This window comes from Symphalangus syndactylus, chromosome 10 (assembly GCF_028878055.3).
Source record: "Symphalangus syndactylus isolate Jambi chromosome 10, NHGRI_mSymSyn1-v2.1_pri, whole genome shotgun sequence".
NCBI classification, from domain to species: domain Eukaryota; kingdom Metazoa; phylum Chordata; class Mammalia; order Primates; family Hylobatidae; genus Symphalangus; species Symphalangus syndactylus.
Window position 1 is genome coordinate 43,640,225 of NC_072432.2, and position 15,140 is coordinate 43,655,364.

Genomic DNA, 15,140 nt, shown 5'->3' on the forward strand with positions numbered 1-15,140 from the left:
CTCTACAAAAAATTAGCCAGGTGTAGTGGTGTGTGCCTGTAGTTCCAGCTACTTGGGAGGCTGAGGTGGGAGGATCACTTGAGCCTGGGAGGTCGAGGTGCAGTGAGCCATGATGGCGCCACTGCACTCTAGCCTGGGTGACAAAGTGAGGCTCTGTCTGAAAAAAAACAAAACAAAACAAACAAAACAAAACTTGGAAAAGGGAATATTTACACTCAATGCAGTCATTCTCAGTAGCACACAACTGGCATATTGGGCTGGATGATTCTTCAGTCTGTGGGATTCTTCAGTGCATTACAAGATATTTCGTATCCTTAGCCACTAGTAGCATCCTCCTTCCTTTTAATATCTGTACATTACCCTACACATTTCCAAAGGCTACTCAGCAACAGAATCTCCCCAGGAGAGAAATAGAAGTAAACTTTTAAGGATGTGAAGAAAACAGATGTGTTCAAACAAAATTTATTAAGTGAAATTAAATGGCTAATACATAAGATTCCAAATGCTATATATGGAAGACTATAACATGCAAAATCATAATATTCTAAGTACTGCTTTCCTGTTTTAAGTGTTCATTACATTTACTCAGTAAATCCTAATTTCCCATTTTGAAGCTTCTCATTTCATTGCTTCATTCACCTATCTCTGATTATATTTGATTTCTAAATACATTTGCTTGCTCATTACTCTTAGGCTGCCTGTGATGAAGTCAACAAATAAACATCCTTAATTTAAGGCAAAAAAATAAAGTAAATGCATGTTCCTTTTGACTTCCACGTGCCTTTCAGTCCTCCCTTAACTGATCTTTTACTTTGAAGACTTCTAAATGCTGTGTTTGTGATCTGGGTTGAAGATTTAAGGAGAAAAGATGAGAAGGGACCAAGGCAAAGAAAGTGATGAGAAGATGAATAAAAGAGAACCTATGCAATTGAGGTCTAAACTGGGGTCTACGAAAATATGATTCTTTTGCAGATCAGGTTCTCCAGAAAGCAGAGCTTAGCATGCAGGATGCTTATTAAGAAATGCCTCTAGGGTCAACAACCGTGAAGGGGAAAGGACAGAAAAGGAAGCAGGAGTGGGCAGGAGAGGTGCAGTTGCCTAACAAAACTTAGGACAGCCTCAGCTGACTCCACAGCAGCTCTGGAGCCAGAATGGTCCCTGCAAGTTGGTCTTAATTGGGATGAAATAACCAGGTTTTTTACTTCCCTCTCTTCCCACTTATCAATTAGTTCACTGCATGTGGGCAGCACCACCAAGCCCAGGGTCTTGAAGAGGGACTGTCTGCAGCTGAGGTGATTTGTGAAGGGGCTGGCACATGAAAGCTGTCTGCCTACGACACTCCCATCAGCAGAGGTATCAAGTCCTCCACTGAAGTGGTATCTGAGTGGGCAGCACAGTGTCCGCCACAGATTCCAACTCCATATTTTAAAGAAGTGGAAACTTGGGGGCAGAAAGTAATCAGTGAGTTACAAATCTCAGTCTAAAACCCAGAATTTACCACTTGCTGCTTCGTACTACTTCTAACAAAGAAAAAAATGCTATGATCCCTATTTTGGAAAGAATGTGCAAGGAAATTATTTACTTGGTTTAAGGAATTTTCTGGAATGGGATAAACAAAAGCAAAGTGTCCAGACAATTCTAGCCAAGATTTTACAGAGAAGACTAAATCCTCAAATTCATCACTATCGTGAAGAGCACCATATGTCAAATATAATACACCAAAGTGTTTTCGTATTTTCTGTATGGCTTTATGTATGCTCTGCAGGATATTCTGTTTATGTTCCCTACATACATGTTACCAACATATATTTATGCCTCTCTTTTCTATGTCTTCACTGGGTCTCAACAGGAAAAATATTAAATTGTTAATAATCAAGGCTGGTACCAACTAGGTGAGTGCACCGCAATTAGCAGCCTGACTAACCTCCCTGCTTCTTCATTTTCTAATTTTATTTGCAAGCAGTTAGATATGATATAATAATTTCCCAGTTAAAATGCTATGGATAGGAATGGGAATATAAGTGTTTTGTCTAGGTACAGGAGTTCTGTTTTTCTAGCACGCTTCCCTGCCTAGCCTGGACTCCAGCCACACTGACCTTTCTGTTCTGTGTTCTTGCCATGCTCCTTTCCACACTTGTCTCCCCACCCTCAAGTCATCACACAGCTGACTCCTTTTCCACTCCTAGCTGCTGGCATTAAGGTCGTCTCCTCAGAGGTCCACGTAATCTAAAGTAATCCTTCCCTGACTAAGCCAAACTTATTTTATATTAACTTATTATCTTGGTAACAAAATTACCTCAGATCATCTTGCTTATACATTTATCTGTTATTCATTACTGTATCCCTAGTACACTGATTAGTGCCTGGCATTTACATATACAGCAATTATGCATCTGAAAGAATGAATGCTGGCAATGAATAAATATTTATGATCTATATGATTTTAAATACACATCAGAAACACAATAATTACAAAATTACATATCTGGAAGGAAAATCAATTCATTCTATATTTTTGAATAATTTTTAAAAAAAGAAGGAACTGCTACTCTGTGTCCTAATACCACAATTTGTATTAGAAAAAACTCTAAGATGTCTATATATCTGAGCCTTCCTAAAGGGCACAATGATGCATGAAAGAATGCTTCTGTTTCCACAAATACTGTAATTTTTGAGGTAACAAAAATACATTGGACCATGTGTGAGACAGTCTTCTGAGTAAAACAGTGCAAGAAAAAAATGTTGAGGCCAGGCATGGTGGCTCACGTCTATAATCCCAGCACTTTGGGAGGCCGAGGCAGGCGGATAACTGGAGGTCAGGAGTTTGAGACCAGCCTGGCCAACATGGTAAAACCCTGTCTCTACTAAAAGAAATATGAAAATTAGCTGGGCATGGTGGTGCACGCCTGTAGTCCCAGCTACTCAGGAGGCTGAGGCAGGAGAATCGCTCAAACCTGGGAGGTGGAGGTTGCAGTAAGCCAATACTGTGCCATTGCACTCCAGCCCGGGTGACAGAGCACAACTCTGTCTCAAATTTAAAAAAACAAAAAAAGAAAGAAAGAAAGAAATGTTGAAAACATTCTTAAGAGCAACTTCCCAATTTCACTTTAAAAACAAGCCTATAATGAAGAAAGTCTGTATAAGAGAGACAAACAAAAACAAGTCATAAATTAGGCCACTAGATTTACAATAATATTTTTGCAAGAAGCTTTTATAATTTTTGGCTAGCATTTAAGCTAGGAATATAAAATGTCCCAGGAGATTCACTGAGCTCAGGAATTCATCTTCTGACAGGGTCAAATGGAACGTCCTTTATGTTCCTGGCTGAATATTTATCCTCATACTCAAGTATGGATCATTTCATTTATCTAAGTCTATGCTTTTAATAAAACACTAAATACTTCATTTTTAATTAAGCAAGGTATTAAATTTTTATTTCAACTGCATCTGTTTTAAGTTGTAACTCTATACACGTTATCTTGTCTGTATTAGGGAAAATATTTCCCATTTACCTAAAGTTCTTTTGAGTCTTCTTTCTGTCAACTCTGTAGTTATTCTAGAAATTGGATTCTTGGTGGAAAATACCATGTTTACTCTACCACGCCATTTATTTTTATGAGGCTTTAATTCCATCGTCTCTCAGACATCACCTTTTGGGATCCTGAAGAATTACTGGATATAGGAAAGCCTGGTCTAAGAAAGTAGATTTTCTTACAGAGGCCAGAGACACAGTTATAACTGGGATTGATGTCAGCATCATAAAAACACAAGCAGGCAGGACCTCTGTCTTAGTATCTGAAGAAGAACTGATATGACAAAAGAAAGATGTCATATATCATGAGGTATACTAGAAATGAGCATAAATAAATCCTAGCATTATTTTTAAAATGCATTTGGCAGGCCAAATTTTATCCATCACTATCTAAAATTAATGTTAGTTTCTCCAAATTGTCAAGCAGTTGTACTAGACTATTATGTCACAAACGTGAAAGAATACCTGGAAAAATAAAAATAGACCCTTGAATGCAGGCAAGGTCCTTCAGCAGTAGTTTCACACAAATAATAATTCTATGTTGCACAACAGTCAACTGATCTTATGTTACTCACGTAGGATACTACATATTGTAATAATTCAGGGGGAAAAATCAAACATGATCCTTTACCGTGTTTTATTTATTTATTTATTTATTTATTTATTTATTTATTTATTTAGAGATGGAGTTTCGCTCTTGTTGCCCAGGCTGGGAATGCAATGGTGCAATCTTGGCTCACCGCAACCTTCGCCTCCCAGGTTCAAGCGATTCTCCTGCCTCAGCCTCCCGAGTACCTGGGATTACAGGCATGCGCCACCATGCCCGGCTACTTTTGTATTTTTAGTAGAGATGGGGTTTCTCCATGTTGGTCAGTCTGGTCTTGAACTCCCAACCTCAGGTGATCTGCCCGCCTCGGCCTCCCAAAATGCTGGGATTACAGGCGTGAGCCACTGCACCTGGCCTGCTATATTTTATACCCATATTTTAGTAACCTCACAAAGTTAAAAATGATTTCCAAATGAAATGTCAGAGAATTGTTTATTTTACTCAGTTATACTGTAACAAGTCCTGGATGGCACTGTGTCTAGCCTCAAGGAAACAGAACAAGTACAAAGCTAAGTTAAAGGCAACTTTATTGCAATACTTTTCCAAACTTCAAAATGCATTTATTACTAAATTTAGCTTTAATATATAATACAATATAATACAAGGCAGAAAGCATTTCTGGTCATATATTTAGCTTCCATGTATTGCCCAAAACACAGCTTCTTATGAATAGCAGCAGTGCATAGTAGTTTATATCACTAAGTAAAATATTTCTCTGATGTCTCATAATCATTCATATTGTAATTTATTTTATGTTCTTCTGATTAAAAAAAGCAAAGCTATCTTTTCCGTATCTTATTAATACCTAGAAATTGTCTACACTCTAAAAATATCCACTAGCTTAGAGATATTTCCTTTGATAGGAAATAGGATTTGCAAATCCAACCAAACCAAAGAATACTGTATTTCTCCATTGCAAATAGGGGTAAAATTCTCTTCTTTCCTTTTTTCAGGAGCCAAATCTGGACCTCCTCCTCTTCATAGAGCCATCCTGAATAGTACCTACTTTAAAAGATACCTAAATCTACAATGCACACACTCTTCTTTAATAAAGTCTTCTCTGTTTATTCTTGCCTCCTTATATTTACTTATTTAGAATAATTTACAATCAACTTTGAATGTTACATAATAATGTACTTAAAAAGTAATCTTGGGAAATGTTAATAACATAAAGGAAGTGTTTTCCAAATTAGACAAGGACATTATTTGCTCATTATCCTCTGCTTCAACCAACCAACTAACCAAATTCAACTTATGAAAATAATTCGTTTTCCAAGGTTACTACCCTAATAACAACAAAAACAGATACAAATCCACTGAATAGATCTAGTCCCTTAGTTTTCTTTCTTTTTTTTTTTTTCGGTTTTACATTTGTGAGCTACCAACTAGCACAAAACATGTTCATCTTCCTTTTCTGACAACAATAGGAAATTGTTAGAAAAGTATAGAAAAAGTTCTATTTTTTCATAAGGCAAATTTAATACAGATTTTGCTATGAAGGTGAAAAAAAAAGTAAATGAAAAGGTATGTGCTGGCTGCTTGGGGGGCAAGGCTCATAAATCACTGTACGTTAAGAGCACGTGCTGAAACTTCATGGTGCCAGTCACGTAATTTTGTGTATTTGGGACTAAAGACGTGAAGGGGTATCTTTTCCCTGTGGAAATAAAAAAAAAAAAAAAAAAAAAGAGTGATAGAAGAGTCATAAGAAATAGAAGGAAAAAGGTTCTAGACTAATGCCATCATGCAGAAAACATGCCTTCTAAAAGCTTAATTTCACATAGCTGTTTTATTAAGTGGCAAACATTTTAAGGGTAGAGCATTTTTAGAAATATAGCAATTAATCCATAGATCCCTCTTGGAAACATACATTTTTATGTTCAAAATAAAGTGACTGCAAGACAACACACGAGCTCATTCACAGACATATGTATTGTTAGCAAAGCACCCCGAAATACACCCTTCTGCCCACTTCTTATTTCAATACTAAGGAAAACGAGCCTTAAAATCCAGACAGTATCTACTACTTTAAAAATCTGCAAGTTGTACATTTAGGTCACACAAAAGGCACCAAAGTTAAATGCTTAGCTTCTAGCTGCAAAGACGAAATGCCATACCATTACACTTGACAAATTGAAAAACTAAATTGAGACCATTCGTGAAAGGAAAACAATCAATTGACAAAAAGATAGAGAACTTACTTTGCCTTCTTTGTATTATCGGCTTCAGATTCTTTCACTGAAATATAATAAGCAATATCCAATATTAGTTTGTTTTGTTTAACTACAAAATCACTTAAGCAATTACCTGCACCAATCAATACCAAATGTTCAACTTCCATGGAGCCACTAAAACGAATTCCATACTAGCCTGTTATTGGCTATGAACTATAGTTAGTACAACTACTATTATGTCTATACTTTTCAATGTTACTCTCCTGGGCTGGTGTTTTATTTATTTATTTATTTATTTATTTTTGAGACAGAGCCCCCTCCATCGCCCAGGCTGGAGTACAGTGGCGTGATCTCAGCTCACTGCAATCTCTGCCTCCCCGGTTCAAATGATTCTCCTGCCTCAGGCTCCCAAGTAGCTGGGATTACAGGTGCCTGCCAAGATGCCCGGCTAATTTTTGTATTTTTAGTAAAGGTGGGGTTTCACCATGTTGGCTAGTCTGGTCTCGAACTCATGACCTCATGATCTGCCTGCCTCAGCCTCCCAAAGCGCTAGGATTACAGGCATGAGCCACCGCGCCCGGCCTGGGGTCTTATTTATATTACCCATGTTATGCACAGCATAATTTAAAAGCAAACCGTCTCAGGGTTGTTTTCTGACAACTACCAATCAGTCTCAATGCTACTCTCTGTGGCAAAAAAAAAACATTCCTCCATTAGGACACCTAGAAGTTCACTTACAATGTTCAGTCCCAGTGATCTGGGCAAGGATTCGGAAAGAGCGAGATTGAGTTGTTCCAGTCCTTGGACGCCAGTCTTCAGTGTCCTCAATCAGTCTCTTCTTGCTGGCGTCGCTGTGAGTGGGTATATGATAAAACTCTGTATTGCGCTCCACAATGTGTCTTCTTGGTGGGCTAGGGTTAAGGAGAAAAAAAAATTAAAAATTGTAAAGTTATATTAAAAGGATAAAATATCTTCTACTAACTTATTTATAATTTGTATGATTAATCTTCAATGTTCCTTTTATATAAACAGTTTGCTTTACAAGTATATTCGGTCTCAATTTTTTAAAAGATCTGTCTAAAATAGGCCGGGCACGGTGGCTCACGCCTGTAATCCCAGCACTTTGGGAGGCCAAGGCGGGCGGATCATGAGGTCAGGAGATCGAGACTATCCTGGCTAACACAGTGAAACCCCATCTCTGCTAAAAATACAAGAAATTAGCTGGGCATGGTGGCACGTGCCTGTAGTCCCAGCTACTGGGGAGGCTGAGGGAGGAGAATCGCTTGAACCTGGGAGGTGGAGGTTGCAGTGAGCCAAGATCGCGCCACTGCACTCCAGCCTGGGCAACAGAGCGAGACTCTGTTTCACAAAAAAACAAAACAAAACAAAAAAAACTTTTAAATTATAAGTAAAAAACTGCACTTATAATGTTAATATAAAATAATGCTATTAGAATGTATTTAACAGAAAGATTACCGTTTAGGTGGGATTTTCCTTTTAATTGACAGAGGAAGGCAGCAGAAGAAAGATTTCCAACATGAAGAAAAAGGAAAGGAAAATGATAAGAAAAAAAGAAAATAACTAGAAGATGAAAGTCCATAGTAGTCAAAATCAAACTTCTTGAAATTATTTGTATTGTTCATTGTATGCCATACGAAACACAGATGCGGACTATATTCACAACGACCATTACTATCAATATGCTGCTAGAATGTATTGGCTTTCACGAAATTAAACGATCAAATCTTCACTAGGCCCAGGAACCAAGTATGGGTTAGTAGAGGCTAAACTAGCAATTCCGAATACAATTTTGAAAAGGGTCCAAACTATTATTTTCTACAGTTTTCTCATTCATATGCACAGGTATTCCTTCTCCTAAAGAAAACTGTGTGTGGGATCAGCATAGTGAAGAAGAGGTATGGCATATTAGCAACTACTGAAATATATATTAAAAGATCAGAATTTAAAGCTTGGCTCTAAGACTCTTTAGAAAGTCAGTCTCTTGAATATCACATACAAGGTAGTGTTGTTCTGAGGATGTGTAAACTACAGAGTTCAGGAACTTTGAGTTTGCTAAGAACATTCATTTTTATTTTAAAAGGGCATAAATACAAAGGGATTTGCAATGTATATTTTAACACTGTATGATATATTGAGCATCATGAATAGTCTCCACTTCTCCCCCCTCAAAATAGGGCAAATGCAAATTTTTGGAGGCTATGAGTTTAATTTCAAAAGAGAAAAAGGAACATGAATCTGGACAAGCAGACTACCGGCACAAGATCTGAGTACAGAAAGTGTTATAAATGTGGTCAGATGTGAGTGGCAACACCTGCCAGGTTCAACTCACTGTGAGAAAATCATAGTGCTACCCGCAGACCACACGACTGTCATCATTTTAATAGTTACATAACCAAAACTGTCTCAGCACACTGGAAAAGGTTTTCCCCAGTGAAGAACAGGATAGAATTACAGTTAGTAACACTGGCTTTAAAATCAGATTCAGTGTGTGCTTTATGCAAGTCATTTCTCTAAGCTCAATTTCCTCATTTGAGAAATAAGACTTGTATCTTAAATGGTTATTTAAGAACAAATACGATAGATAATGTATGTAAAGTGCTTTCTGCAGTACATAACATGAGGTAATTATCATCATAATGTATTCTTTTATGATTACTAGAAAATCAACTGTAATACATGTTCTAAGACTATGAATAATCTGCATATACAAAATAACAAATCAGTAACATTTATGCAAAAAATCATAAAAAATATTATAACTTATGGTAATATGGTAATATCATGATTCCACAAGTAAAATATCTAAAAGACCTTCCACTAATATTGAACAAAACCTAGTTCTTTTAAAAATGAACAAAATGTCTTAAAATTAAGAAATAAGCATAGATTTCTTCATAAACACAGTGCCTTTGGCAGCCATAAAACAGACAACTCTTTATCTTATGCAAGTCCTTGAAAAATTTTATATTGAGCTACTAAACTTATTACAGTGTTAAATTTCTCTACAAGTATTGAGTGTAGTTTGCTCTTAAATGATGCTAATTTCAAGTGTAAGGGGAACATCACACTCCGGGGACTGTTGTGGGGTGGGAGGAGGGGGGAGGGACAGCATTAGGAGATATACCTAATGCTAAATGACGAGTTAATGGGTGCAGCAAAACAACATGGCACAGGGGTACATATGTAACAAACCTGCACATTGTGCACATGTACCCTAAAACCTAAAGTATAATAATAAAAAAAAAAAAAAGACTGTTTTATCCTCTGTAAAAGGTTTGGTCCTAAAAACAAAACAATGGTGTCAAGCTAAGATATCACGAATAATAGAATGACACTACCTAAGTAGCATTTTTAGCTATGACACACTTGTAAAAAGTACACTACCCCTTAGATTCTTCGTGTTGTTTACCACACCTTAAGGTCTTATGTCAAATGATATAAAGTTTCTAAACATTTAGTGCTTTCTGGTTCTGAAACTCCAGAGTGTGATGAAAGAAAAGAAAAATTTCAAGAATTTTATTTTAAAAAATGCATTTGGGATATAATGTAAACTTTACTCTCAGGAGCAAGTAATTTATTTCAAAATACAGACATTAAAATAATAATAACAATAATAAGCTAAAGGAAAGCCCAAACTACAGTTCTAACTCTGGTATACTTGTCCATTATACTCATCTATAGCTCAATGAAGGTTAACTTACTAAGTTTTTCATTACAGAAGTGTGGGTGTTCTAAACATACCTCTGATGCATACAAAATTCTCTAGCATAAAAAAAAATGCTTCTTATGCTCCTTAACATTTTTGAAAATTCTTATAATGAGAAAATCCTAACAAAATTTGCTGGTAGTATTAAATTGAAAGCAAGAAGGAAAGTTACAGAGACAATTACAAAGTGAATCATTGGTTAAGTACTTACACAGTGCCAGGGTTACTGAGGGAAGAATAATACACACAAAAAAAGATGTGATAGAGTAGAGAAGATATTGATGTTCCCCGGAAGATGAACAACAGACAAAGAGGGGAAAAAAGAAGAAAAAGAAAAGAAAATGAAATAAAATTCAAAACAATGATTTTCAGTGAAGATGTTACACAAACATCATGCTCCAAAATAATCATGTAAACACAGACAAAAAAATGAACAAATGTTAGTAAAAATTCTACTACACTGTTATAATCAAGACAACAGTTTTGTTCCCCCATCCCACAAAACACTGAAAACTATTTTATGTATTAATGATAATTCAAGTATCAAGTGACTGAAAGATCCACTATTTTTTAAATGCACAAGGTTTTATAAAAATCATTTAAACATGAATCCAAATTCTTACTATGTTCTTAACAAAGGACAGAAAGCAATCAGATGTAAAATGTAGAAACAGATCATTTTAGAATCACTTTTAAAATCAGAAGAGAATAAGAGAAAAATCTTTCAGTCTCACATAATAGAAGTATATATTAATAGCAAGTACAATTTCTCACATGAATTATCCTGAATCATATGTTATAAAAGAATACTATGTCATTTGAAATTCTTCTTGCTTCTTAGTAGCGACTAGGATGAAAAATGTAGGAAGCACAGTGGATCATAAATAATGAGCTATCACTCAATTTTCTTACTTCTCCTGTACCTCATTAATACCACCCTCATTCACAAGCAAGTTCCAGTAACTTCAGAAGTGATTTGTGGGAATTCCATAGTTCTGTATTATCAGTGACATAATTATTGCCCAGAAGGCGTGTCTGATAAGACATGGTAAAGGAACTAAGTTAGTGACACCTGAAGTGGGAGAACCTCAAAACATAATTCATTCACATAGCCTATTAAGTGCAGAATCATTAACAACACATTCATATTATGGTAGGGATAGAAAAGACTAAAGTATAAACTGTATAGTTTGCCAAAGAACACACTGTAGCATTATTCAATTCTGCAATGATGTTTAGTCAGAGTAAGTAACAATTCATTATAAACATACTAAGAAAAACTGCCTACCAGTTTTAATGCTAAGACTGGTCAGTGCTGCTATACTGATATTTCCATATGTCAAAATCAGTTTCATAAACTCAACAGAGGGCTGAGCTGCACTGAGTGAGGGTGAGATGCAGGATTCAGTTGATCTCAGTAGTTTGCTTGTATTTGCTCTTCTGTAGCCACAATGCACAGCATTCTCTCTTCTGCCTTGTTATTTTAAGTAGCAGTGAAATAGTTTTGCAAAATAACCTCATCCTGAACAGAGTTGAGTTTTAGATGTATATTTAAACATTTTAAAGTTTAGGAAAAATGTTTTATATTAATATGAAGTTAAGTGGGGGCAAATGTTCAATGGTGTGGTGGAGGGGCAGCAAGTGGAGGGTTGACTGATTTCAACCTAAAGGTGACAATTTGAGTATGCCAAACAAATATTTTTACATATTTTAGAAAATGTGCCCAAATGGAATAGTCCATCATATACAGCAGTGGTAAATGTGCTAACATGATAGCCAGGTGATCTGGTTTCTCATACTGGCTGTGCTGCCCACTTTCCCCCATGCCCTGGGCAAACTGCAATCTACAGAAGCCTCATTTTCCTCAACAGTGAAATCAGTGACAATTTCTCTATCTTTCAGACTTCCTCTAAGGGTTTATGTTTAGCATATTTGAAGACACTTTGAAAACTACACAAATACAGGTTTATTGTTGGAATAGATTCCCCAACTGCTCAAAATAAAAAAGGGAATATCTAACCTAATTGTAATATATGCACATCAATTGATTCATATAGCTTCAATTCAATTCTATAATCATTAAGAATAAATACTAATCCAAAGCCATAGAAATAAGCCCAAGTCACAAGCAGATGATATAGGGAAAGGCACATCAAAATTTGGCTTCAAAAGACCTAGGCTCAAATCTTAGCCCTATTACTTACAAGATGTGTGACTTGAGAAGGGTATGTAATCTCTTGGCATCAGAGTTTAAAGACTCAAATCACATAATGCATTTAGAAACACCTAGAACAATGCATAGTAATACCTAACAGATTAATGAATCTTAATCTTGAATTTAAAAAAAAATTCTATCTAACCTAAATGTTTATTTTTCCAAACACCATTGTCCCCCTTTATAAGTTTAACATTTTTTTTTTTTTTTTTTTTTGAGACGGAGTCTCGCTCTGTCACCCAGGCTGGAGTGCAGTGGCGCGATCTCGGCTCACTGCAAGCTCTGCCTCCTGGGTTCACGCCATTCTCCTGCCTCAGCCTCTCCAAGTAGCTGGGACTACAGGCGCCCGCCACCAGGCCCGGCTAATTTTTTGTATTTTTAGTAGAGACGGGGTTTCACCGTGGTCTCGATCTCCTGACCTTGTGATCCGCCCGCCTCGGCCTCCCAAAGTGCTGGGATTACAAGCGTGAGCCACCGCGCCCGGCCAAGTTTAACATTTTTACACTGGAATCTAGTAACTAGCCTAAGTCTTCGTCCAGAAAAATTTAACTTTAAATGGACAAAAAATAAAACAGGGTTTGGGGATGTTTATACTGGTATGCAATATTCCTATATATATAAAACATAAAACTGTTCAATTAGGGAGGCCACAGTTACATTGGAATGAAGTTGCTCTGATAATTCAGTAGTTAATTCTCTTGGATGTGTCCCAAGATAGATACTTCGAATTTCCAATTCTACTTTCTGGTGTGATGCTAAAAAACTTTTAGTACACGTTCAGAATAACCATAAATTAATTACTAAAATTATTTTAAGTTCTTATCTAATGTGATTTTTACCTGTTTTTAAAGCTAGTAATCATGAGCCAGTGTAGTGTCAATACCAATGGAACACAAAAGTGAGGTTTGAAAGTTATACCACAGTGATTCCCAACATCTACACCAATGGTGACATTTAATCAGTTCGTATTTATCTCTCTTAATGAATTTCAAAGATGTGTGGACTTTCTATTATCCACTGACACACAACTGTACATATAGAGGTCTGAATCTGCCAGCAACATTGAATTAAACTCTCTAGAAAAATCATAAAGGTTCTTAAGAGACTTTACCATCGGCTTTTGACACTGATTTGGACATCAACTCAGTTTTACATGTTATTCACTAGTGGTATAAATGTTTATGCTTTCTCTTCTATCTTGGTGTTCTACCAGTCTTGACTGATATAAATTATATTTTCCCAAGCACTGCTTCTTTTAAACCAATACATAGCAAAACCCACATACATTTTATGACTTACGTTAAACACTACTATTTATTACTATAAAGCAATTCACCACAACATAGCAATGCAAACCAAGCTTACTGAAAATACTAAATGTGGTTATTCTAAATTACAGCTCTTTTGCAAAATTTAACTTAATTTTGCAAAAATCAAGCATTCATGCTGTTTACTCATATATAAATCACCATATTTCCTCTCCAGTAATGTGGATACTAACTTTGTCACTTGTGTTTTCTGCAAAGAGAAAAGTATTTTAAAATATTACTACCACATCATTATTTTTTTAATCTTCCAAGGCCAGGTTCTTCAAAATACCACACAGGAGCTGTTGGAAGAAATTTCAGTCCAACAAAATTAAAATTATTATAAGATACTAAAAGACTTACCTCTTGAAAGCAGTGGCACATTATAATGCAAGGATATATGGAAAGGGAAAAGGTAAATCACCTAAACTACTTGATGCAAAACAGCAATCCTTCCAGTTTGAAATATAAAGTCCCATTTTGCTCTTAGTACAGTAAGGAGAGTAGTAAAGAAAACAGCCAGCTATGACCAATAACTTGTACATACAGAAGAAAGATTTAAAGTTTCTTAACATGCCTTAATCCTTACTCATAAGAAGGAACAGGAATGCTTACATACTATTAATTTAAAATATTCTGAAAATATCAACGTTATGCACAGATTTCATGCTATTAGGATGAACAGCTAATTATTTCTTAGTAATGATGCTTCATTAATAAGCATCTGTTTATGTCTGTTTATCAATGCTATATAAATTTGTGTGGAATAGCTATCAAACTAGCTTAAAAACTAAAAGCTAATAGTCCTCCTGGTGCTTTGAGGAAAAAGACAACCTAAGCATTTAACTTTACACTCTTCTGAACTCTTAAATTTTCGGTCATTGGTATGTACTATTTTTTAAATTAAAAAATAACTAATATAAATACAAAGTAACAACTCTCAACTTTTTAAAAGAGTTTTGTTGTAGGTATTTTGCAACATTATAAAAATCTGGGAAATATAATAGTAACAAGTTTGACACTGATTCCAGAAAAAGTTTGACAACTTATGCAAAAAATGCGTCCATTAATGGCACAAAACACCTACTCTTCAAAATGACACATCACTGACTAGTAAAGTGTGTAATTTATTGTTATTTCTACAATCTAAATATTGTGAACGAAAGGGCACTACCAATGTTGTCTCAGTTTCACAGACAACACACTTTATTTTCAGAGTAATCAAGTTTCTATTGTCCTAACATCTAGACATTTGAAATCAAGCTATTCTTAAATATACCCAGTTTGCAAATGCAAAGCAGTAACTTGCCTGAAAATGATGCAAAATATGCAGTAATCTCTTTTCTCCTGAATTTTGCACAGTGCTGGACAGCAGGCATGTGCTTCATAAACACTGCCAATTGATTAAGAAGCCATCATAAAGCCTCTATAATACTGCCTAGTTTCAGTTTAAAAATAATAAGCTTTAAATCATTTCAAGTTTTATCACCAAAGCTGTGCTTATAAAACTCAAAACTTAAGCTTGGTTTTTTCAGATGTTTTAAATGCAGTACTTTTCCACAACCTGTTTGCTTTTACCTC

At 35.7% G+C, this 15,140-nt stretch overlaps 1 protein-coding gene across 10 annotated transcripts in view; it reads right to left on the reverse strand.

The window, feature by feature from the left end:
- Nucleotides 1-15,140, reverse strand: part of PDLIM5 (PDZ and LIM domain 5) — a 213,435-nt gene that overhangs the window by 73,361 nt on the left and 124,934 nt on the right. For 6 of the 10 annotated variants that reach the window (XM_055296973.2, XM_055296968.2, XM_055296969.2 and 3 more), the window contains 3 exons: nucleotides 7,787-7,804; nucleotides 7,049-7,221; nucleotides 6,338-6,374 (listed from right to left, as the gene is read on the reverse strand). In XM_055296973.2, the coding sequence (XP_055152948.1) occupies nucleotides 6,338-6,374; nucleotides 7,049-7,221; nucleotides 7,787-7,804 (228 nt within the window). Of the gene's footprint in view, nucleotides 1-4,651; nucleotides 5,794-6,337; nucleotides 6,375-7,048; nucleotides 7,222-7,786; nucleotides 7,805-10,248; nucleotides 10,264-13,753; nucleotides 13,771-15,140 lie in introns of those variants that run through there. The other 4 variants (XM_055296970.2, XM_055296974.2, XM_055296977.2 and 1 more) reach the window with 3 other exon arrangements.